General features: G+C 40.5%; 1 protein-coding gene across 1 annotated transcript in view; it reads left to right on the top strand.

The window, feature by feature from the left end:
* The window catches only part of GIPC2 (GIPC PDZ domain containing family member 2), a 58586-nt gene that overhangs the window by 17279 nt on the left and 14504 nt on the right, over positions 1-26803 (top strand). The window contains exons 2-3 of the mRNA XM_081088536.1: positions 8301-8486; positions 12704-12884. Of these exons, the coding sequence (XP_080944662.1) occupies positions 8301-8486; positions 12704-12884 (367 nt within the window). The remainder of the gene's footprint in view (positions 1-8300; positions 8487-12703; positions 12885-26803) is intronic.

Here is a 26803-nt window from a genome sequence, read left to right as displayed (position 1 = left end):
GCTTTGCAGACATTTCACTGTAAGGCTGATAAGTCCGCTTCCTGGGCTAATATGAAAACAGTGCTGAGCATTCTGTCAAACTTTAAAATTGTGTTTAAGGACCCTTTGGGATCCAATGGCCATGTTAAAATAAATTGTATTTGTGTATTTATTTGGTAAACTGGAACGTTTGACCACAGGTCTCTTGACTAGTAATGATGATTTATAATATCATGTTTCACAAGCCGCCCGACTGCGTTGCTCTCACTGTTCACATGGAGATGTGAAATGTCTCCTTGCCAGTCTCTCCTTGCCCGTTCTGTTTTCGTCCTTCCTAAATGTCCAGCAGGAGGAGGCTTTTGAGAAAAGAAGTGGGTTAGAAAGCTGGAAACTTTGAGGCTGCACCTGACAGGGGGAATAGTAGTGATTTATGATGTCTTTAAAGTTGGCAGGTAACCTTGTAGCATTATTAGACTAGGATGGAGCTCAGATAACTCCTCTGACTGGAAGAATATTGTGGAAGAGGATGCTATTTATAGCGACACGCATTGGATTTATCTTACTTGTTGGGTTAGTGTCTGTGTAATGTCCACAAAGGCAAGACTAAATCCTATGCCCTATCCCTTTAACCTTTTCTGTGTTTCAAGAATTGACTGGAGATTTTGACTTTCTTTGATACATAGTTGCTTTGATTAGACTTCATTAACAAAATAAAATAAGTATTTTGCTTACTCTGGGAAGTCATTTCGTAGATTAAGAAATGTGAATTTGATTTCCCCCCCTCTTTTTTGGGATAAATTGTTTTTGTCAAATTATTTTGCTTATTAAAAATACTGGGGGAAGAAAAGTAGTGGTACCAGAGAAGGAAGAGTACAAAGGATGATTCACCTTTTATTTAAGGCTGGCCACTGCTGACCACGCCTAATTTAGAAGTGAATCATTTACAGAAAGTTCTACACAGTTTGAGGCAGGGCTTTGTACTATATCCTTGTGAAGGTCTAAATAGAGCATACGGTATCAGGTTTCTAAATCTCTGTCTTGGAGCCAACTTTATGTCTTTTCTAAACAGTGAAACTTATTTCTAGATGACTGTGACTGTTGACAAGGTTAAGGCAAAGGCACTGTATGATGAAAAAAATGTATTTTTAATAACAACTCTTAGGAATTTATTATGTGTATTATACAGAGATTTTAAATGTCGGTGTTTATCATACAAATAAATTATAATACAAATAAACTTATTGTAAGTTTTATTTTATATTTTAATCCTCACCTGAGGATATGCGTATTGATTTTAGAGAGAGGGGAAGAGAGAGAGAGGAACATCTTTGTGAGAGAGAACATTGTTGGTTGCCTTCTTTATGTGCCCCGACTGGGCATCGAACCCGCAAATTTTTGGTACATGGATGATGCAACCAACTGAGCCACACCAGCCAGGGCATAACGTCTCAGTTTTAAAATGATTTAACTGGAAGAAATAATTTAAAAATTACTTATTTAAAATAGATCAAATTAAATAATGTTATTAATATTTTTATATTTATTAATCACCTAATACATTTGACTTTTAAAGTCCAATTATGCATAGATACTTTTTGTAAGCTGTCTTCACCATTTTTAGGAAGTGGCTGGTTTACTAAATAAACAGTGTATTTGGCTCCATATAGGTAAAAACCCAAAACTGTGTAGTCCCTGCCTTCTAGATGTTTTAAATTCAAAGCTGAATTTATATTTACATCACCGGTACAGTATTATGGGTTAGAAAAGCTCAAAAGTCTGAATTCCAGTTTTGACTCTGTTATGGACTAGTCATGTGACCCTAGACAAATTACCTAATGGGTCTGAGTTGGTTTTCTCCTGTGCACACAGGGCATGGTAATGCCTGCCTTATAACCTGACTCACAAGACGAGTTGAGCTGATGCTTTAGCAAGTGATCAGTAATTTAGGTGTCCGAACGCAGATATTAGGTGGCAGAAAGGCAAAATTGCTAGGAAAAGATCCTGGAGTTGAACCATCAGGGCTGCGGTTACATTTGTTACCAAATGCTACTTCACCACAAGCCAGTTTACCTTTATAAGCCTTTATTTTCTAATCTGTAAAAAAATGGTATACTAATACCACTCACAGAATTGCTGTAAAAATTAAATGAGATAATATGTGAAAGTACCTGATGCACATAAATAATCAATTAGTGTTTCTTTGACCTTACTTTTGATTAAAAAAAAAATTCTTCTAGAACTTTATCTCCCCAGTTCCTTCCCTCTCACAGTACTTTACTGGAAGTGGGAGCCATATGTACACTGTGTATAGCTAAGAGAGATGAGCGGGTGCCCCAGCCTGTGACTGTAACTGAAGAATGGTTTGAGTTCTAGAAGTTCCTTGATACAACACATTTATCAAATATTTTTTGGGAGTCATGTTGGATCAGACACACAGAGCTTTAGGGAAGAGTTTTGAGTAACACAAGTCTGCCACTGTGGCTTGGCTAAAGTTATTTCCTCTGTTCAAGCATTCAGAGTAAATGGGTAACCTTTCCTCCCAATAATGATTTTGTTCTTAGTTTCAGGTTGTTTTTAATTCCTGATGTTTTAAGGGTAATTAACCAGACAGAGGTAAGATAAGTTTTTTTTTTTTTTTTAGAAAAAGTCTTTGAGACCTAGATAATAAAAACAGCCCAGATAAAAACCATGGTCATTAACAAAGAAAATATAATCCAAGTGGTTTTCTTGGGTATAAAGATGTGGTATTAACTTCTGATGAAAGTATGGCTTAGTTAATTACCAGGTTTATTATTATTACTAGAGGCCCGGTGCACAAAAACTTGTGCACTTAGGGGGGTCCCTCAGCCCGGCCTGTGCCCTCTCGCAGTCTGGGACCCCTCAGGGGATGTCCACCTGCTGGCTTAGGCCCGCTCCTTGAGGGAGCGGGCCTAAGCTGGCAGTCAGACATCACTCTGGCAGCCCAGGAGCCCTTGGAGATGTCCACTTGCCAGCGGGGAGCAGGCCTAAGCTGCAATCAGACATCCTTAGCGCTGCTGAGGAGGCGGGAGAGGCTCCTGCCACCACCTCTGTACTGGCACCTGTCAGCCTGGCTTGTGGCTGAGCAGAGCTTCCCCTGTGGGAGCGCACTGACCACCAGGGGCAGCTCCTGCATTGAGCATCTGCCCCCTGGTGGTCAGTGTGTGTCATAATGACCAGTCAGTCCCAGTCTTTCTGCTGTTAGGGTCAATTTGCATATTACCCTTTAATTATATAGGATTATGCTCTTCCTTTTCTTTGTTTTCTATAATGACATTGGCTGATATTTCTATAATGCTTATTTTAGAAAATGTAAAAAGGTAGCAAGGTTCTTGGGGGTAGATTGAGATGTAGGAAAGTAGTATTAAAATATTTAGTAACACTACTGTTTCAGATAACCACAAGAGGTAACTGTTCCAGTTGCTTATACTTAAAATCATATCCACAAATAATGTAATATAAGCAATGCCAGCTACACAAACCCATCATTTCTTCCAGAGATTTTTGGAACATGTGGAATCTTGGGCCAACCCAGTTCCTGTTTAAGGAAAGCATTAAACAAAAGAAAGTTGAAAATGAACTTCCTGGAGTTTTAGAAATGAATTTTGATGTGTTTTTGAGACATTTGTAATCTGTTTGTGGTTAATGGGCTCTACACATTAATTCAGACTTTTATCATCCTAGCCATATTGAGTTTCAAGGATGAATAACCATAACTCTGTGAGAAGAACTATATAGCAGCAATTGGTATATAAAGGCATGGTAAGATTACTGCCAATGAATTATCTTCAACAACAATAAAAATTGAAGGATAATGTAATTTATGGGGGGAAATGAAATTTATTCTGGTTGTGACATTAAAAAGCAGAAAAATCTGTAATCTTTAGGAAAAGTAATGCAATTTAAGAAGCTGTTAAGCACAGGTATATTATTCAAGAAGCACCTGTATTCCAGGAATAATAACAATAACTTTTATATAGAACTTTTTAGTTTAAATAGCACTTTCATATACACCTGGCCAGCGTGGCTCAGTGGTTGAGCATTGATCTATGAACCAGGAGGTCACGGTTTGATTCCTGGTCAGGGCACATACCCGGGTTGTTGGCTCGATCCCCAGTAGGGGGCATGTAGGAGGCAGCCTATCAATGATTCTCTCTCATCATTGATGTTTCTCTCTCTCTCTCTCTACCTTACTCTCTGAAATCAATAAAAAAAATTTTTAAAAAAGTATCTCAATTTTTATATTTATTATATGTTGAAATTATATTTTGGGTGTATGGGATTATATAATTGAGGAAATTAGATTAGTTTCATTTATTTACTTTTGTTAATGTGATTGTTAGAACATTGAATTATGTGGCTTGCGTGACACTTCTATTGTGCATTGCTGCTCTAGAAAATCGAACAGTCATGAGTACTCCATCTCTCCTATGAATATTGGCAATGATGGTGGTACAACACCAAATACACAGTAGATACCCCAGAAGATGTTAAGCATTGCAGTTTATAATGAAAAACCTCAGAAAGGTTTATCTAATGGATAGATATTTTTCCTTATATGACACCTTGCCTTGAGAGTACTACATCTTATCTAGTATACATATACTCTGGAAGCAAATATTTCTTAAAGGAACATTGATAATATAACTGCCTCACTTTATTTTTTCTTGTTATTTTTTTAAAATATTTTACCATTGCCCTAACTGGTTTGGCTCAGCAGATGGAGCGTCGGCCTGCGGACTGAAGGGTCCCGGGTTCGATTCTGGTCAAGGGCGTGTACCTGGGTTGCGGGCACATCCCCGGTAGGGGGCGTGCAGGAGGCAGCTGAATCGATGTTTCTCTCTCATCGATGTTTCTAACTCTGTATCCCTCTCCCTCTCCCTTCCTCTCTGTAAAAAATCAATAAAATATATTTTAAAAATTTTTACCATTAAGCATTTATAATTGTTAATTGTATAAAATCATAATTTTCTCATCTACAAAATGAGGATAATACAACTGAGGACACAGGTATGTTGTATTCAATGAGATAAGTGAATGTGTACTGTGAATGCCAGTGGGATATAACCTGAGGAGAGAGGAAGATGAGCAGGTTCTCATCTCTCTCAGAGTGAGAGTGACAAATATGTGTTACAGCAACTGGACTTCAAGGCAAGACGACTCAGACACTGCAGTGAGCTACGAGATTTAAATGATGTGAGAGAAGTGGAAAGCCTGATTGTTTCCACCTGGGCAGTCACATTTGAACAGTGTCAATGAATAAGGGCATAGGGATGGATGGGCAGACAGGCATTTTAGATTTTGGATGGAAGGAAATTAATGAAAGCAGGAAAGTTTACAATATGTATTTGAGTTTCCTTTGGTTTAAATATACATGGATTTTAATAAATGGCAACTGGCTCATGTTGCCTCATGGTACCTCAGTGGAGCATCTGCCAGCCAGGCAGTGCCTTGCCTATGGGGACTGGTCATACCCCTCTTTGTACATCGAGTGCAGCTCAGAGCCTGGCAAAGGCAGGGGCCCCACATGGTGAGTAGATGAATGCAACATTTAGAACGTGGTGTCTCACTTTCTTATTTTTTAGTTCAAAATACAGTCCAGAGGATGTGTTTGAATTTCTAGATCTTTATCACATACTTACAGATAGATTTGCTGATAGTTGTGCATTGCGGTTGTGTGAGTGTTAGGTTTTTATTCTCCCGTGAAGAGCTGATCCGAAGCCATGGAGCTTTATTTACCTGCTGCTGCTGAGGGCTGGCTCTTACTCCACCTCCCAGGGGCCGTTACATTCCTGCAACACAGCTTCCCCTGGAGCTCCATTCCATGAAGGGTATAGCTGGCTCCACTCCTTCCTCCAGAAGAAAATGACACCTTCCCTGCCAACTGTTGGCTACCTGGAATGGAGCATTATTTTGCAGGGGAGAGAGCACAGTGGAAAAGGGGTATATTTACAGGAAATCTAATTGCTCAATTTCACAGTGAAGCATGTGAAAAATGGAAAGAAAGGAAGCAGCTTACGAATTAGAATTTCATTTTCTGTGCGATTTCCTTTTTAGGTGCCCCCCCCCCCCTCTGTTAAATTATCAGTATGTTTTAATGTTTTATTTCCTGTCTACCTGGTAATTTGCTTTCATATTAGTGGTGTTTTGGACCCACTATGAATGCCATGAACAGATTCATGGGAAAAGAACAAGGAGAAAACCAGGTTTATTCTCATCATTTTGAGAAAGGAAGTCAGGAAAAGCTGTTTGCTGTGCATACTCCTTTCACCCTCCACCCATGATTAATGATTTTTGTTAGTGGACTAATTAAACCATTGATTTTACCATTAGAATAGGAAATATGACCCATTTTTGTCTTGAATGACTTTTTTTCCTGTGAATAATACAATTTTTACAGTAGGGAACATTTGCAAAAACTTACTAACTTCAAAGTCAAATATATTATGTCCTCCATGAGAACACAAAGGGTTAAATTTAAAGGCCAACCCGTTAGCACAGCTCACAGACTTGGATGGAAAGAGGAAAGGGCGGGGGCAGTAGTTCTCCTTGTCGGCTTTTATTTGGTACCTTGCGGGCCTCTTCCCCTGTCCTCATCACTAGCTTCTCTCACACACCTCTGAAGTTTGGTCAGAGCTGTGCAGGCCACGCTGGGCTTTTAATTGTATAGCAGCGGGAGCTGTTTCTATTCAGATACATTTTGATGTGGCTTAAAAAACAATTTAATAAGTAGTATTTATACCATGTCTGAGATTCACGAGGCTTCTGAGATTTATGGATATGTTAAGGCTCAAGGTTCCAGTGGGAATTAGGAATGGTGTGAAACTTAGAACTATAGGGAGAAGGTTTGAGCAAGGCTCTGGGATGAAAGGACTAACAATATTTTGTGGCAAATATTACTTAATAAAAAGTTAAGCCCTGGCCAGTGTGGCTCAGTGGGTTGAGTGTCGTCCCATGCATCAGGAGGTTGCCAGTTAAATTGAGGGTTAGGGCACATGCCCAGGTTGTGGGCTCCATCCCTGGTGGGGGGCGTGCTGGAAGCAGCCGATCGATCCATGTTGTGCTCACATCGATGTTTCTTTCTCTCTGTCCCTCTCCCTCTTTTTCTAAAAATTAAAAACATTTTTCATTTAGCCATTTTGGTATAAAACTGTTCTGTTAAAATGTCCTTCTTCGGTTTGGTACATTGTTTCTAAACCAAGGCCATGTTTTCAATCCTCCTTGTCCTCTTCCATAGTTTTGTATTTGGGCCCACAAATTACCCTAAGGATGGTTGACGAACTTAAGAATAGCACTGCAGATTTCAGGAAAATGAATCCTATTTTTGAAGGAAAATGAGGTCGTATAAAAACTTGATCAATGTAAGAAGTGCCTTTAAAATCTCCACACAGCTTTGCAGTGTGTCGTCCCATGCATCAGGAGGTTGCCAGTTAAATTTAGGGTTAGGGTACATGTTCTAGTTTTTTATTCTGTCTCTACCATCCTGTGACTTTGGCAAGCTGCATTACACGCCCCAGAATTCAGTTTCCTCTTTTTTAAAATTAAGGACTTGGATTCATCTGTAAGGTTCATTTTAGACATTTTTATTTTAGCCCCTCACTCACGAATTAAATTACTTTTCTCAAGCACTGTAATGTAAAATGAAATTTTCCTCATTAACATTTTGTTATCAGTTTTTAAAAATAGTCTTGCATGTATTTTCATTGTGGCATAGATAGCATGACCCGACCTTTGGGAACACAGCCTTTGATTTCAGCACTGTCAATGGGAGGTGACCGAAGATTAAACCACTTTGAAATTGGCAAGACCTGAACTCAATCTTGACTGACAAGTACTGGCTTAGTGACTTAAGGCAAATTATTTACTCTTACTAAGACTCAATTTCCTCATCTGTAATATGGAGATGATAATGTATTTATAAAGTTATTGTGAGCATTAAAGCAGATAATGGATGTAATTTACCTAGCACAGAGTCTGGTTTATGGGAACAATAAAAAGTACCTAATATTGTTGATATGACCTTTTTTCAAAATTGTTTTTTTTTCCAATTACCGTTTACATTTAATGTTATTTTGTGTTCGTTTCAGGTGTAGTTAGACAATCCCATACCCTACAAAGTGTTCCCTTGAAATTTCCAGCACCTGACCACGCTATTGACAATATTTCCTACCCTGTACTTTATTGATGTAACTAACCTCTTATGTCATAAATCAGGGACTATGTCAAATATTTATTAAGTAAATGAATGTCCAGAATGTTTTCCTGATGGAAACTGACCTGAAATGTTTTTTTTATTTTTTCAGATCTTATATTGCACTTTAAACACACCTAAAGTTGACATGGAAAAACTCCTGGGATCACAAATAGGTCTTGAAGATTTCATATTTGCCCACGTGAAAGGGATCAAAAAAAGTGTGAATGTGTACAAATCTGAGGATTCACTTGGTCTCACCATTACAGATAATGGTACTGGCTGTGCTTTCATAAAGGTAAGTCTGAAAAAATTCCTGTGTGACCTGGGAGTAACACTTCAGAAAATCTACCAGGTCCAAGACAGTTGGAAAAGAACTTCAGGGTGAGAGCCCTTTAAGAAGGGATGGATAGATTGGTAATGTTTCACTAAAAAATGCTTTAAAGACATCATTTTTTGTTTACCCTTTCCTTGAGTTTCTTCTGTTCAGTTTAAACTTCCTCTAGAATTTAGAACTTACTGAAAATCTGGCCCTGGTGCCTACTCATCCATATGAACTCTCTTAGGTCTGTAGTTCATTAACATCTGATGGTTTCCATGCGATTTCCTGATTTAGTGTTATTTCCAAGTGCATATACTTTTGGCCATCTTATTTACTTCTTTAAAAAAGCTCTTCAAACTTTTCTAAATGTTATAATTCTTTTATCAAAATAGAAAGAGAGCACTATGGAGCTGCCAAGGCAAGAGAAGGAAGTTTGAAATGGTATAAGAAACGATAAGAACAGGAGTGGCAAAAAGAAAAGTAGCTTCATCTCTTAAAAATAACAGTTACATTATTGTAATAAGGAGTTGTGAGAACACTGACTTATCATGAACCTGGCACTTTGCATACATTTTCTCATTTAATCCTTATAATAGTTCTATTTGGTACTGTGTTTTTCATTTTATTTACTTTTTTGTTGAGGTGTAACAAATTTTTAATGTGCAGCTTAATGAATATTTATATACTTACTCATATGTAACCACCACCCAAATGAAGGAAAATTTAATATCTACCACCCAGAAGGCTCCCTTGTGCCCCTTCCCACTCAGTATTTTTAGCTCTTCCCCACAAAGATAGCCACTCTTCTGACCTCTATCACCATAGTTTTGCTTGTTCTTGAACATCATATAGGTAGCATCATATATTATGTACTCTACTGTTCCTGGCTTCTTTTGTTCAACATAATGTCTGAGATTCATCCACGGGCACTGTTATCAACCTCTGTTTTACGGATGTAGAAAACAGGACCAGGAGGTTTAAGTAGCTTGCTCTAACTTTTCCAGCTGGACAAATTCAGGATTTGACTCCAAGAGATCTGACTCCAGAGCTGGCAAGCCTACTACCGAGCTAAGAATACATGATAAACTTCACGCAATAGAGCGTGCTTCCATGCCTGTATTTTGTCAGAATCCTGGATTTGCTGATGCACTGTCATCATTAAAAAAATAGTCTTAGGGAAGTTATCTTCTTAATTGTAAATAGTACCTTATTTAACTTCCCGTTTGATAGAATGGCTATTTTTAGCTCTGCAAAAGATATGACAGTGCTGAAGGTTGAGTGGGTGACCAAATGGAAAATCTGTGAGTTGGAAAGTCATGTAGGATTATCTGGGGGAAGCTCAGGACATGGGGCACAGGCAGCCATGCCTTTCTAATGTCAGCAGGGAAGGGCTTGGAAGCTTTGCAAACATGCGTGGATTTTTTATATCTTAGCCTCTGATGTTCAGAGCTTGTGTTTCTATTTTTTATTTAATGCCTGTCGAACACGTGCCTGCCTCAGAGCTCTAGTCACTGGCCCTGTAGAGACAGAGAACATGATGGCAAAAGAGGTGGTATATGCACCAAACTGCTGCCATATAGCTCAACTTAGAAGAGAAATGAGTATTATACTATGTACATGGTTGGTGGGATTTTCTAAAAATTGAGGGGGGATAATTTCAAACTTACTGAAAGAATGTAATACTAACATGAAGAACTCCTATAAAGCCCTTTATTCAGATCTCCAATTTTTACCATATACTACATTTGCTTTCTTCTTCTCTCTCTCACACATGTATTATATGTACAGGCACACTCATAGACATATATGTAATTTTCCTGAACCATTTGAAAAAGTGGATTGCATATGTCATCTCTTTATCCCTTAATACTTCAGAATGTAGTTACTGAGCACAATGATGTTCTCTTATATATGACTACTAGAGGCCCTGTACATGGAATTCGTGCACAGGAGGGGGGTTGTCCCTCAGCCCGGCCTGCACCCTTTCTAATCTGGGACCCCTTGGGGGATGTCTGACAGTCAGACATGCCTCTGACAATCTGGGACCAGGGTGGCTTTGCCTGGGCACCCAGGACCAGGGGCAGGGCAGCTTCGCCAGGGCCTGGCTTTGTCAGGAAGGATGTCCGGAAGGTCATCCAGAAGACATCTGGTCTAATTAGCATATTACCCTTTTATTGGTATAGATATTACAACTATGAAATTCAGGAAACCTGTCAGTGACTAATGCTTCGCTTTAGGCCCAGGCAAGGGACCCCTAGCTCCTGGGACTGCCAGCTTCGACCGTGCCCAGCTCCCATCACTGGCTCCACCCCTACTTCCTGCTATCACTGGCCAGGGCGGCAAAGGCGCCTGATTCTCTGCCCCCCAACTCTTAGCTCCCCCCTGGGTTTCCGATCACTGTCAGTGGCAGGGGGCTTCTTCCTGCTTTCCCTTTTGCCTCCCTGCATTGTGCAAATTAGCTGCCATCTTGTTGGCAGTTAACTGCCAATCTTAGTTGGCAGTTAATTTGCATATAGCCCTGATTAGCCAATGAAAAGGGTAGCGCTGTATGCCAATTACCATTTTTCTCTTTTATTAGTGTAGATAGCAGCAGCCCCTGGTATTCCTATCCTATTATTCCCAGGAAGGATTTGTGACACCTGAGGCTGATCATGGCCTTCATTTTGCTCCATTCCTTACCTCTGTGGAGGAACTTGTCCATCCTTTGCAGGGTTGTCACTTGTGCAGTTTTCTGGCATTCCTAAAATTTCTTCAGAAATTCTTAGTGCTCTCTTAAGGAGTCTTAGCCCTCATTTTGAGGCTGTAGTATTGTATCTGAGTAAGATAGATTTAAGAATAATTAATTGAAATTTCTCTTTGACTCCTAAGTTCTCACCAAAAATATATGTGGAAAATCCTATCTAATAAAGAGGGAATATGCAAATTGAACATCACACTGTCAGAAAGATGGCGGCACTCATAGCCATAATATGGTGGCGCCCAATCCCCTCAGCCCCATCGGAGTCCCCAAGTCCTTTCAGCCATGCCAGGGCGGGGGAGGGTGGCAGGCGCTTGGTGCGGCCGGACCCGCCCTCAGCCCCCCAGCCACCTAGGGCCGGCCCAAGGTGCAGGCAAGCCTCGGATGTCAGCTGCCCAGCCGCCTAGGGTTGGCCCAAGGTGCAGGCAAGCCTTGGATGTCGGCTGCCCAGCTGATGCCTGAGGTGCAGGAAAGCCTCTGATGTTGGCTGCACAGCCACCCAGGGCCGCCCTAGGCTCAGGTAACCAGGGCCTGCCAAGACTTGTGCTGCCAGCAGTGGCAGCAGCAGAGGTGTGATGGGGGTGTTGCCTTCCCCTGATCACAGGGTTGCCTCCCGCCCTGAGGGCTCATGGACTGTGAGAGGGGGCAGGCTGGGCTGAGGGACCCCTCCCCCTCCAGTGCATGAATTTTCATGCACCGGGCTTCTAGTGATGCTATAAAAATCATTTTTATTGGCTCCCCAAATGGTAAACACACCTGTCTTATATTAAGTGTCAATTTTCTTAGCTAAGGTTGTATGAAGTCTTGAGTCATGGCATTTCTAGCAAAGGGTTAAAAAATATAGCCAGTAGAAAAAGCTCAAGTTCTGTTCTTATGTAATGGGCTTCATGTTGAAATGATTTAATAATCATTTATGGAGGGACTCCTCTCTGCAGGCGTTGTGCTAGCTACAGGGCATACAATGGTGAATAAGACCATCTCCATCCCCAAGGTAAATAAACAATTGCATAGTGGTTATGTTGAACTTGGCAAATTACTTGATCTCCCTAAGTCTCAATTTTCCTGAGACATGAGACTCTCATTAAGGTTGTTAAAATTAAATGAGATAGTAAATGTAAAGTGCTTAGCTTAGAGCTCAGCATATATAGCAAAAAGTACTGCAGAAGCATGATGAGAGTGGTACCTTACCTAATCTCAGGGGAGTGGGCTGGAGAAGATGTCAGGAGGAGCTTCTCAGAGGAGATGGTGACTGGGATGGAGCTGAATTCTGAGTGATAAGAAAGAAGAAGAATGGGTGGAGGTAAGATGGTTGTCTTTTGTTGCTTGGTCTTCCATCTTTAACTGAGCATTAAATTGCATTGTTAATATGTTAATATATTGTATGTTATGTCTCAAGAACATGAAAAGCAATGTTACAAAGTTCTATTTTAAGCAATATCCTTAATTTTTTTTCCAGAGAATTAAAGAGGGCAGCATAATTGACTCAGTTAAAACAATCTGTGTGGGAGATCATATTGAATCCATAAATGGAGAAAATATTGTTGGGTGGCGTCATTTTGATGTTGCTAAGAAGTTAAAGGAATTAAAAAAAGAGGAACTCTTTACCATGAATTTAATAGAACCTAAGAAGGCATTTGGTAAGTTGGTTTTATGTGTGTGTGTGTGTATATTCCTTACCCTTTATTACCAATATTTATATACTTTTCATACTTATACTTTTCTCTTTGTGCTGAATTGTTTTTTTCTTTTACATTTTCTATTTATAAGTGTTTTTAATTACCGTTTATATTTAATATTATTTTATATTAGTTTCAGATGTACAGTGGAGTGGTTAGATACTTGTCCCCCTGAAATTTCCAGTTTCCCTGACTTAACTCTCTAAGGGAAATGAGTACTGTGGTGTGGTGCCACGTGCTTCTGGCGTATCATTTAAGAACATAGGAAATAATAGATAGTACTACTTATAAGGAAAACAAACATTGAAGGACAAAAAAAAAAAAGGCCTAGAAGGACATTCTCTAAAAAAGGCATTTGGAGTTACAGAGTGTTTGAGTTTGATGTGGTTGTTCCAAGCCAAGGACTGCACATTGTGTTGTGTTCATCTTCCTAAGCAGTTCGATTTTTATTAAGTTCGCTAAAGTATATTAACTGTCATTCCTGGACCGCGATAGCAAAAACTTTAGTTACACACAGAAGTGGTATTTAAAATAGTTGTCTAGTCTATTTTAAAGACTTTTCCTCCTTTGGCATTCTGAATTGGCAGGGTGGGATGGTATGAAATTACTTTGGTGTGACATCTGTACTTGCTTGGTTTTAGCCATGGCAGCTGTGTTCCAGCTCTTGTTCAAACCCCCAGGGCCATCTCATCTCCAGGAAAAGGTGCCAGCTTCTCTCAGTACCCAGCACTATTTTAATAAGCCAAGTGACGGCCTAGTGTTCATCAGTGTGAAAATATCTTCCGAATTACTCTGGGCCTGCCCTTACTCATCCATGACCCCACCCACTTGGTGTTCTTTCCTTTGCGCAGGGAACAGAAATATTCCTTGTGGCTTCCCTAGTGGCTCTTTTCTCAGGGTAGTTGATGACCATGATGGGAGGATGCAGTGGGTCTGGGGAATTACACTTCTTCCTTGAGCAAGAAAGTGGCAGATCCTAGCCATATGGAATTGGAAAATGTTTTCTGCTTCCATGTGATCTGTGTCTTTTAATAGAAATACAGTATAGGTTATATTACTTGTGGGAGACAGAGTTCCAAGAAGATGTAAGGAAAGAATGCTGTATGCCGGTGCTGCTCTGGGGGGGGGGGGCCACTCTAGAAACCCGGCTATGGATAAGGTGATGCTGCGTGGTGCATTGCAGCATCTGAGCTCGCTTCTCACAGAGGAAGGTGGGCCAGCACTTGTTCCTTTTGAAGTGGCTTTGCTTGGTAACCAACTTCCCAGGTGTCACAGTACATAAATTGATAGCACGTAGACAGTTTGAGAGAAATAGTATTTGATTATTTTCATTTTCCAAGGCTTCTATGGCAGTTTATCTTAACACAACATAAGCCTGCTGGTTTACATGCATTTTCCACTCTGTGGGTTGGTCCTTGCCTCTGGGCCCCAGCCTGGGGACTTTTCTCTTAGATGTAGGCCTTACTGCACTGCCCATTCTTCAGCCCTTAATTTTGCAGTTTATCTTTTTGCCTCTGAGATAAAGGCAATACTAGTTTGTTCCACATCCTCTGGCGTTCCATCTCAGCGCGTTGCTCTTTGCCAGGGAGAGAGCATATATACATCTGGAGGTACTTGGTGACTAGGCTTCCCCTAATTCTCTTGGTCCTAATCTTACTTTTTGCTATGTTTTCTTCCTCCCTTTGTTTTTCTAGCATTATCCTTGATGCATTGACTCAAATTTCATATTTTGTTTTTATTTTAAATAATTATTTGACTCTCTGCCATCTTGGATTTCTACCAGGAGAAAGGGCCAGTGTAGGTGAGGTAGAATTTTCTTTTTTCTGATTCAAATAGGCCATATTGGCTGAAGCTAAGTCATTTCTGGGATTTTACCAAAAGCTGAGAGAAATGGTCATACACTCCAGTATTTTCCTACCAATTTCCCTAAAGATATAGCCTCAGAAGCATGTGAACTGTGTGTCCCAAAATATAGGAGGGAGTAGTGTAGTTAACTGCCTTGTAATGGAGTAACATGGATGATGAACACAACTCAGCTATGAAGAGGGGCATCCTTCCTACCTGCTCCTGTTTCCATAATTAGGTCTACCACTAGTCATATCCCACTTCTAGGGGCCATTATATGTGTCAAGATTTTAAAAAAATATATATATATTTTATTGAGTTTTTACAGAGACGAAGGGAGAGGGATAGAGAGTTAGAAACATTGATGAGAGAGAAACATCAATCAGCTGCCTCCTGCACACCTCCTACTGGGGATGTGCCTGCAACCAAGGTACATGCCCTTGACCAGAATCAAACCTGGGACCCTTCAGTCTATAGACCAACGCTCTATCCACTGAGCCAAACTGGTTAGGGCTGAGCTGAATCTTAAAAGAGGCTTGCTCAATGAACAAATTAGGGAAGGTTGTCCTAGGGAGTAGGAACAGAATAAGCAAATATGCAAAGGTCTGGAGCAGTATTATATATCTGGGAATATGATGATGCATGCCAATGTGATTGGAATACAAGTTATAGGTGGTGGTGTGGCAAGAAATGAAGCTCAAGAGTCAGTGGGCACCTAATTATCAAGGGTCTTATTATGAAGACTAGAGGCTCCATGCACAAAATTTGTGCAAGAGTAGGCCTTTGCAGCGCCAGCTTCGTCCAGAAGGTTGTCTGAAAGGTCATCCGGAAGGTCATTGGAGGGTCATTAAGCTGTTTGGCTGTTCAGTTGATTTGCATATTATGCTTTTATTATTACAGATAAAGAGTAGGCAATGGAAAACTAGTGAAGGATTTTAGATAGGGGAGTAACATGATGAGGCTTGGATTTTAGAAAGATTTTTTGAAGACTATGTCAGACAGTAGGATGGGCTGTGAGATTGAGGTTAGGAAATCCATAAAGATTCAATTGTGTTACTTGAAGAGAAGAAAATGAAATTATGAATTTAGACATGGAAATAAGAAAGGGTTCAGAGGAACAGACAATGGTTTGCTGGAGTCATTTGTGCATCCCTCTTTTCAGCTTCATGTTCAATGACATCAAGTTGGTTGTTTGAAATTGGCTATGGTGGAGTGTTTACATCACAGAAATGAGCAAGTGCTGTAAATTGGAGCTTTGTAGCCTGGAGAGGTGATTGTTAAATATTTACCTGCATACCACTCGATGTTAAGAAGGTAGAATTAGTTACCCATTGGAAGTAGAGGTAAAGGAAAAGAAATTGCAAATGATGACTCACATGTTTTTTGCTTGTGTGAGGGACTGAGTGTGGCGCTCTTCTTTGAAATGAGGAATTCTTTTAAAAAAGAAGATTTGAGTGAGGAGATAGAGAAGAGGTTAAACTTATAGTACAATTTTGGACCTTAAGAATTTGAAATCTGTGGGGCAATTTAGTTGGAAATGTGCAAGAAGTAGAGGGATGTTGAGAACAGGGGTCTAGGGTATGGGATTTGTGAGTACAGTTGTATGCTGTTTAACAACAGGGATACATTTTGAGAAGTGTTATTAGGCAACTTTGTGGTTGTGCAAACATCGGAGTGCACTTGCACAAACCTAGACGGTATAGCCTACTACACACCTAAGCTACATGTTATGACCTATTTCTCTATAGGCAAGGAAAATAAATTCTCCTTTACTCTTTGAGTTGTTGGGTTTTAGGTAGGGGGCCTCGATTACCCCTCAGGAGCAGGGGGAGGTGGAGAAGCTCTGAGGGTCAATTGGGGCCAGCAGCCGCCACTTGCACCTGCTGATGGCGCCAGCAGCAGGTGCGAGTGCTTGATGGGACTGTGGTGTGCAGAAGCAAAGAATTTTCAGTAACCACCAGAGACTCGCCCTGATGACAGTGACTGGCGCCCCATTGTCTGGAGCCCCTGCTCACCTGCTCCACCATCCTGCTGCGGCCGCCGCCCGCCATGTTCCACGCTCTGCTGCCTGCTGCCAACACCCACCATGTTCCGTGTGTGCCCCCTGGTGGTCAGCACACGTCATAGTGGCCGGTTGTTCGGTTGTTCCGCCGTTTGGTCTATTGGCATATTAGGGTATTATACATATAAATGTGTGTGTATCTATAGCTATCTACCTAGATATAGATATTGTATACATATGGGTCATGATATAATGCACATATTTCTCACTCTATGTCATTGCAAAACACATTTGAAAGCCACTGGTTTAAATGACTCCCTTATTGAAAGTCTGTAGTTTAATGGGAACGCTCCCATATCCAGCATGGTTTCTCTTGGTCAGCTGCTTTCTGATCCAAATTTTCCTTCTTCTAGCCATGAGTTGATGGCAACCATCCCAGTCCTTATCAAGTAGCCGCTGGAATGTCTCTGGTGCTATTTTCTTTCTTTCTTTTTTTTTTTTTAAGGGCATGGCTCACTTCCTTCCCTCTTTTGCCAATGAAAAGGAACATGTCTCCACAATGAGCTCAACCCTGCAGAGTTTGCCCTGTAAACCCAGATTTTCCCAAGGCTATGAAAATTCACTCTTCCATTTAACTGTCTTTAGGACCAGACTAGCTCAACTGGTTTGTTTTCCTATGAGGCCTTTTAATGCCAGAAAAATAATTATTAAATGTATGAGGCTTTGATTCCATTTTCCTTAGAGGAGTCTCCGTTTGGTTTATCCTGGAGACTATTTAAAGTTTGCAGTTGTTGCGCTTCATGGAAAGAGGTTTGTGGAAAGAGGCCTGAAAGTGAGAAAGGGAATTGAAAGAAAGTTTACTTCCTAAAGCACCGATAGTCTTTATTTAGGGGTTAGATTTTGTATCAGCCCTCTGGTCTCTGTCTTCTTTTAGAGGCTTCATTTCTGTGCTATGTGTCCATCGGAATAGGATGTTCAGTATGTGAATTATGTTTGAGTCATTCACAGCTGGAAAACTCGGACCTCAGCTTCGTGATTCAGCTTAATTGATGCACTCATTTTTAAAGATTAAATACATTTGATTTTAAAGAGAAACTCTGGCTTTTAAGTTTTGTAAGACTTTTTAGATATCTCAAACATTTAGATATTTCAAACTTTCTATTATTCATGCTATTTCAAACGACAAATGTTTGTGGTGCTTCTTCATATGTATTGAACTCTACCAGATATCCTGGGGAATATGGACAAAGTTACAAAAGGACAACAAAAGTGCAAGTCATCAGGTGCATACACTCCGCCACATACGGCTGTGTGATAATGTGACATCAGGTGAATGAAATTAACCTTTCTTTGCTTTGGTTTCCTCACACATAAAACTGAAGGTGATGACAGTATCTACCACACTGGGCTGCTGTGAGTTTTAAAATGATAAACATCTGTAAACAGTCACAGAATAGTCCTTAATGCAGAGTAAGTCCAATAAGAGTGAGCTGATATTACTACTGTTATTATGAAGGTGTAACCTTTTCTCTAAGTAGTAAATTTAGAAACAAGATGAACCTACATGAAACAGGAAAAACAATGTGGGTGAGTTGCTGATTAGCAAGTGTTTGTTGAGAATTCTGGTACGCTTCCAGATCCTGGAAAGACAGATGGTAATATCACATCTCATATCAAATAGTGAAATATACCAGTCTATCATTGTCATAGCTACGATTTACTTTTCTAAGTACTTGCTAAGTAGGAAATCATTTAATCCTTAACAACCATTCTAGAAGGGTAAGAAATTTGTCCCAGGTTTTGGAGCTAGCTGGCAAGTGAAGGAGGCAGGCTTCTAACCTAGGCAGCGAGTCTCTGGAGCCAGCTCTCTCAGAACTGTTATGTTGTCAGCACATTCGTTGTCCTCCAGGAGCTTACATTTTACATAAAGGAGCAGGTGCGTTAAGAATCAAGTAATCAAAAGAGGGGACATCTGGAATACTTTCAACAGTAAACATAGATTAAAAAGAAAAAGACTTAAATAATTGCCCTGGCTCAGGTAGCTCAGTTGATTAAAAATGTTGTCCCCATACATCAAGGCTGCGGGTTCAATCCCCGGTGAGGGCACATACAAAAATCAACCTGTAAGTACATAAATAAGTGGAACAAAAAAATCGCTGTCTCCCTCTCTCTCTCTCTCTCTCTCTCTCTCTCTCTCTCTCTCTCTCTCTCCCTTCCTCTCTCTCTCAAACCAATAAAAAAATTAAATAATTCTATTAATAGCAGTGACAGCTACCATTTATTGGATGCTTATTAGAAGCAATATGGTCTTGTGGTCTAGAACATAGACTCTGGGTTTAATTTCTCCCTCTGCTGCTGATTAACTGTGTGATCTTGGACTAGTTACTTACTCCCTCTATGCCTGTTTACTAATCCAGAAAGTGTTGTGAGGATTAAATGAGTTAATGTATGTAAAGTACTCAGGATAGTGCTTGGCACATCGTGCTACACGAATGTTAGTCATTGCTACGAGGACTACTGCTCTTAGGGCCTGATTTAATCCTCATGCCATTCCTATGAAGTTTTCCAGATAAGTGACTGAGGCTTGGGCAATTAAATGCCTCACTGAGGTCACGCAGTGGTGGGCGGGAAGTGCAAGGATAACACTCCAGTCCTCTTTGCTCCCCAGGCTGGTGCTCGTAACGTTATGTGTTACTGCCTTTTTAGAGCTGTGCTATGTGCTGTAATGCAGACTTAAACAAAGTGGAATTCCGCTGACCTGTCCATGACTGGGAGGGGTTCTAAGGCTTAGAGGGTGAGGGTGGCTGGGAGAAGTGGTACTATTGGGAAGGACTTCCCCAAAGAGAAAGCCATGGGACAGATGATGTTTGGCAGGTCCCACTATAATCAGGGACCCATGTCCCATTCCCAAGTAGCTTCCCTTGCGAGGTGACAGGACATCCAACGGAGTTGCATAGGGATGTTAGAGCTGTAAGAGCCGTGGCCTTGCAGCCTGAGGTGAAAGACTCCCTGTGCCCTGGCCTTGGCACACTGACTTCGACAGAGAGCTTCCGAGTAGAATCCGTGAACACTGAGCCTAAAGTCAGCCCTCCAGATGCTGAGAAGGGGAGAGACTTCTCAAGCGTAACCAAGACTCAATTTCTTACCAAACCTGTGGTGCAGAGACCTTCAAGTCAGGTTCAGTCTGACATTTCTCTTTTTCCAAAACTGTGGAGTAAAATTTAAATCCACTGCAGAAATTTCAGTGGGTGTTCAGAAAAGGGAAAGATACCAGCAGGCTGGACTAGGTGAGAAAGATTCCTAGAGAAGATTGTACTTGAACTTGGCCGTGGTGCCTGGGAAAAGTATAGCAAGGAAGGATGGCTTCCTATGGGAAGTGTTCAGGACAGTAACGAGTCTAGCCTTGGAGGGGCTGCAGCACATCAGGCTGCACAAGTAGCTCCAGGCCCTAATCAGAGGAACTCAGAAAACTAGGAGGGGGACCTGAGCTTGTTTTAGGGGATAATAGGGAGTCATTTTGATATGAGAACTGAAGAATGACATGATAAAATAGATTTTAAGGAAGTAAGCCCAGAGGGACAATGAAGCCATATTTGATTAGAGGAGAAGCCATGTAAGAGGCTAGGATTAGGGCAGCAGTGGAAATTCAAAGAAAAGAAAAAATCCTGGGTAATAATGTTAAGGCAGAAATGGGGGTTGAGGCACAGTGATGATCTTTAGCTAAAGCAGACAGGAAAGTTGAGAAGAAGCAGATGTGAGTCCCAGATTTCTACCTTGAGAGCCTGTGATAAAAGTGATCATTGGAAATGAGGCGTAGAAATGGTGTGGGGTATGTCAGGGAGAAAAGTTCAGTTTGAGATGTTGTGCATTTTATCTGACAATGGCACTCTTTTTCTTTTTCCTTTTTTTTTTTTTGGCAAAGGTTTAAAGTGCTCACAATGACAAATTTTGCAACGTAATCTTTTTATGTTAGAGCTTGTTCTGATATCTAGTTAGACATGTGTTTGGCATCTACCACAAAGACAGTATGGAAAAAGATAAATGAAGAGCAAGTTCTTTTGTGGGGTGTGGCAGATGTGTTAGATGAATTCTGAGTGTAACTGATACATGTGTGTCCAATGTGAAGACCCAGCTGGACAAATACCCTGGCTAAATATGCACTCGTTTCTGCTCTAATTGTTGTTGACCTAAGAATATCCAAAACTTGCAGAGAATTTTTATAAAAATTTACTTGAGCCAAGCAGAGGGTACCATATGCCTAGAAGCAAGATCTCAACAGATTGAGGAAAATGCTTCTCAGTAAGACCATTGCACCTTCTTTTCTGCATTTGGAATTAAGGAGGGAACGAAGGGAAGATCACTGAAGACGAGAGAAAGCAAGGTGTGGATTGGATTACAGGATAGTTAACAGGGTTATGTGCGCTTTTAAGGGTGGTTTCTCTTCTGAGGGGTCTGATGAGGGGTGTTTTAAAGGTGTGTTAACCTAGATGCATGGAAACAATGGACTTGTTTAAAGCAAAGATAAACCTTTTACTAAAGAAGTTATATGTCCGGGGCGTGACCTGCCCATGTAGGAATTTATGATCACATTACTCTGCGAGGTTACTTTCCACACAACCTCTTGATAAGAATCAACCAATGAACACTGGCTGGGTAGCTCAGTTGATTAGAGCACCCCCATCCTCCACCCCCATAACTGATATACTAAGGTTGTGGATTGATTCCAGGTCAGGGCACATACTGGTATAAGAATCAAGCAATGAATGCATAAATAAGTGGAACAACAAATCTCTCTCTCTCTCCCCACCTCCTCTCTAAAAAAATTTTTTTTAACAAAAGAATCAACCAATGAATTCTTAAAATAAGTGGAACAACAAATTTATCTCTCCACCCCCTCCTCTCTCTTTCTCTCTAAAGTCAATACATTAAAAAGAGGAGAAATGATGCTCAAAATTGTGGTTGGAGTATGTTTTCAGAAAATGTTAAGTGGATAAACAATTCTCATTATGTATGAAAAAATGTTTGATATATTAAGTGAAAAGGCAGATTATAAAACAATGTATAGTACTATTCCATTTATAAAAGCTATCTTTAAATGTAGAAGAAAAAGGACTTATAGTGTATGCATGTTGAAATGTTAGCAGTTATCTTTAGGTGTTGAGTTTATTAATAATTTCTTTCTTTCTTTAGGCTACTTGTGTGTGTGTTTTGTTTTTTTTTTTTTACATTTTAAATATAAAATGAACAGACTAATTTTCATAAGCAGGAAACAATTATTTTAAAAATGGAGGCTAGCATTCCTAGGCTAAGAAGTAGAGAAACTGAATCACTCCACTTTTAGTGGCTTTATAATTTCTAACTATGTGATTATTCTCATTTTAAACAGTTTTCTTTAATATTATTATAAATGGGTACATGTTAGAAATATGGTAGACTATTACATTGTATTGTCTCTTTAAATTGCCAGGATCGTTTTTGTAATACTTTTAACTTTTTAAAGGCCAGGGGGAAATATGTGTAAAAAATTATAATAAAAGTTAAATTCATTTTTTTAGTTTTGCATTCCCATGATAAAATCATACTGTGAAATAGAAGAAGTATAAAAAGGTAAAAAGAAAATATTTTAGCCATCACTCTTTTAAAAAATCTTTCATATATTAGAATTTAGAGGTCTGGCATCTGTTTTTTAACATAGTTCCCTCTGGGTTAAAGATATGCACCTTCTTCCTAGACATAACATTAACTGTTGCCTGTAATTTCAGGGTTATAAAAACACAGCTAAGTGTTTCTCAAATGAGACATTAATCAAAGAACAAAGAGATTTTGGGTACAGTTTTTCCACTTCTGACACTTGTCCTACGCTGTTCAGTCTCATCAAAGGAACAGTTAAGAGCAACTTTGTGTGTTTTTTGTGGGGTTGGTTCATGTGTTGCCAGACCATCTGATCCAACAGACAACTGATGCCTTGTGCACGTGGCTTCCTCTTGCTTCCTTTTTCTTGCTTTTTATCTGTCCCAGTACTGCTTTAAAACCTGACATAACAGAAGCCCATAGCTATTCTAAAGAAGTCTGAGAAATTTTGGAGAGAGGAAGGACACATGGACAAAGGGAATGTACAGTCAACATGTTGAATGCTGGGATGTAAGCTGGGTTTTGTCAAACTATTCTGAGAAAAATGTGTGTGTGTGTGTGTGTGTATGTGTGTGTGTATTGTATGTATGTTGGTGGTGAGAGTAGGGTAGGGAGCACATGAGCTGTCTGTGGACAGTGCCATTTGTGTATGTCCAAGCTCATAGGATGTGTCAGTCTTCAAGAAAAACTTAGAATGTGAGTTTTTATGAGAAATCTTTTAAATTAGATATGCATTAAGGCTGTGATTATATAAGGAGGATAATAGAACTCTGATTTGTGTCCAACCTTTAAATGTTGGCAACTAATGAAAAAATCAGAGAACATTGCATACGTCACAAACATGTCTATGGACCACATGTAACTATGGACTCTGTTTGCAGCCTTGGTCTAAGACAGGGGTGGACAACCTTTTTGTGAGTGCGCGCCAAAACCAGCAAAATTTCTGACTCAAAATTCTTCGCGTGCCAACCCTAATTTTTTGAGAACATGTTACGCCTACTTGTTATCTCTTAAGGTATATGTATGTGAAGAACCTTGAAGAAATAATAAAATTAATTTGAGCGACAAAAACACAGTATATGATGATGAAAAATACATTTATTTTTTCATGTATACATGTACACTGATAGTCCGACAGAAAACTTTATGACTCCGTTTGATATTATCAGTGGGACTTTTGCTGCTGCATCACTGATGACAGAGATTTTACATCAGGTTTATATTTCTTGACCTTCAGAGATATGCACGAGCTACTACTTTCATCCGTCAGGCTACTCCTATTATGAGACTTAACAAAATTCATCACTGAGAACAAAGATTCACAAGCGTATGTGGATGAAACCAAAACACTGGTCGGATCTAGGAAGGCAGGAAGAGTTAAGGCAGAGGCATAGAAATTGCTCTTCCCCTCTCTCGTCAATCGATGTCTATGGTCTTTAAGATACCTTGTTATGTAAAATTATTTATTTATCTAAGATGTACCTACACTGAATTTATCTGAAAAATAAAAAAGTCGATATTAAGAAAAAAATTGTAAATGGAAGATTATAAGAGAGGATTTCACGTGCCAGCCTTAAAAGCAGCAAGAGAAAAACAGTTAGTTACCTACAAGGAAGTACCCATAAGATTATCAGCTGATTTCTCAACAGAAACTATGCAGGCCAGAAGGGAGTGGCAAGAAATATTCAAAGTGATTAATAGCAAGAACCTACAACCAAGATTACTTTACCCAGCAAAGCTATCATTCAGAATTGAAGGTCAGATAAAGAGCTTCACAGATAAGAAAAAGCTCATCACCACCAGAATTATATGAAATGCTGAAAGGTATTCTTTAAGAAGAGGAGGAAGAAGAAAAAGGTAAAGATAAAAATTATGAACAACAAATACACATCTATCAACAAGTGAATCGAAAAATCAAGTGAATAAAAAATATGATGAACAGAATAAACTGGTGAATATAATGGAATTGGGGCATAGAAAGGGAGTGGACTGACAATTCTCGGGGGGAAAGGGGTGTGGGGGGTGCGGGAAGAGACTGGACAAAAATCGTACACCTATGGATGAGGACAGTGTGTGTGTGTGTGGGGGGGTAAGGGCAGAGGGTGGGGGTGGGAACCGCGTGGAGGGGAGCTATGGGGGAAAAAAGAGGAACAACTGTAATAATCTGGACAATAAAGATTTAATTTTAAAAAAAGTTACTGGTGTGCCATGTTTGGCACGCGTGCCTGGGGTTGCCCACCCCTGGTCTAAGAGAATTGTCTTTCATGCCCGAGTCCTTTGCTCTGGTGGCATCTGTGCACACTAAGCTCCTCAGGTACCCAGAGTGAAGAACGTTTCAAGTGAATCATTGCCAGGAGGGACGGAGGCCTGGTGAGCGGAGAGTCAGCCCATTGGAGGGACTCTGAACCATAAGCTCTCCATTCCTTGCTTTTGGAGTCTTTGCACCCATGGCCTGGAACCCTTTTCCTCCCTTTTCCTTTACCCACTTAGCTTTGCTGTTTTAGTCCTGGATGGTTGGGTCTCTGCTTGGACATCACTTCCTCCAAGATGTTTCAGGCTCATGAGAATGAAGCATGAAAGGCCACTTGGACCTTTGATAGCATCCCTCCTATGGATTACTAAACTGAGGTGATGACATCTCTTACTTGTGAATTTCATGAGTGTGAATCAACCTCTGAGACTCAGGTCTGCTTTGGGAACATTGGAAAAAAAGATATTTTTTTTTTCTAATCTCCTAGCGTCATTGTGCCCACACCTAATTTTTTTTTTTTTTTTTTTTTTTTTTTTTTTTTTTTTTTTTTTTTTACAAAAAGACAAGTAAAGCATTTCTGAGCCTGCAATGCTGAGGAACATTGGTGGCCACATCCCACGAAATCCACCCTGAGTTGCCATTTGGCTACTCTTTTTTAAAATTCTTTTTATTACTATTTTAATTGATTTCGGAGAGGAAGGAAGAGGGAGAGAGAGAGAGAAACATCAGTGATGAAAATCATCGTTGGTTGCCTCCTGCACGCCCCTCACTGGGGATTCAGCCTACAACCTGGGCAGTGCCCTTGACCAGAATCGAACCCAGGACCCTTCAGTTCACAGCCCAGCACTCTATCCACTGAGCCAAACCAGCTAGGGCTTGGCCACTCTTTTGATGTTTCTCTTGATGTGTAACTCCAGAGATGGAAATTACAGACGTGGATTGGTGAATTGGGTGAGGTAGCTTACATGGGTGGCTAGGGGAGGGGGCTGCAAGTTTCATTTCTGTGATGGAGTGGTGATATGTATGGGGACTTGCTCACGTGGTGTCATGTAACTCTAATAGGGGAATTTTGTGTGTGGGGGCCGTCGTCCAATAAGATGGACTCTGGAGGGCCTCCAGGACTGTGGGCCCCCAGGATGAGCTGGGCTTAAACTCAACCACTTTGTAGAGTCTGAGAAGAGCAAGGGGAGAGTCATCTGTTGTTTCTACCCTCCTATAAATTGAAGGGGAAAGTCATAGTTTTATAGAAAAGATAAAATAGAATAAAAAAGAGACCTTTGTGTCTGAAGTGACAATTTTCTGAATAATGGAAGAGAGACCTTTGCACGTTTCTCATTCTAAGAGAGAAAACCAGCGCATATGGTGCCAATGGGGAGGGAGTGGGAAGAGCAGATCGCTCTCTCCAGCAGCACTAACGCCAGCCAGGCCACTGGGCTGAGCACCTTTAAAGCATTAGCCCTTTGAACGCTTAAAACAACACTGTACCTAAGAGTTTTTCTCATTTTACTGAAAAGGACTGATTCCTCGAGTTCACACAATTTGTAAATGGAGGAGCTGGGGTTTTAAGCTCAGGTTCTCTGATTCTCAAAGTCCAGCTCTTGTTCCTTGAGCAACCGTTGGTATAGCCGTGTCCGCCAGTGCCCACCTCCCCTTGAAATCGTGGCTCTGCCCCTGCTATGAAAGCTGTGCTCTGTCCTCCAGGCCAACATGGGCCCTCTTGGGACCAGAGCAAGACCTTGTGCAGAAGCAGGAGAATTCCGGGCTCCCCCCCCCCCCCCCCCCCCCCGCCCCATGTCATCCCGTTTCAGCTAGGGATCTAAGTCATGCTGCATGTGCTCCTCCTGAAAATAGGGCTTTGGCTTCTGTCAGTTCTTCTTCTTTCCCTGGGGTTCAGGGTAGGACTAGAGACAGATACCTTTTTGCCTCCTCCATTTTCCCGTCTCTCTGATATAGCAGAGACTGGGGTTGTTCTGTTTACTGAAAATGCTAGTTGAGATGGGGTGTTATAAACAATGAAACAAATGTTTCTAAACATTTTAAGACCTATAACTACACATTCTTTTACCACTCTTATGATATAAAAGATCCTTTCTTTGAGTAGAAGACACAAATTGGAGCTCTATTATCCTCCTTATATAATCACAACCTTCA

This window comes from Myotis nattereri (assembly GCF_964212035.1).
Source record: "Myotis nattereri genome assembly, chromosome: 3".
Classification (NCBI taxonomy): Eukaryota; Metazoa; Chordata; class Mammalia; order Chiroptera; family Vespertilionidae; genus Myotis; species Myotis nattereri.
Note: the sequence above shows the minus strand (reverse complement) of the source record. Positions and strands in the feature narration are given on the sequence as shown.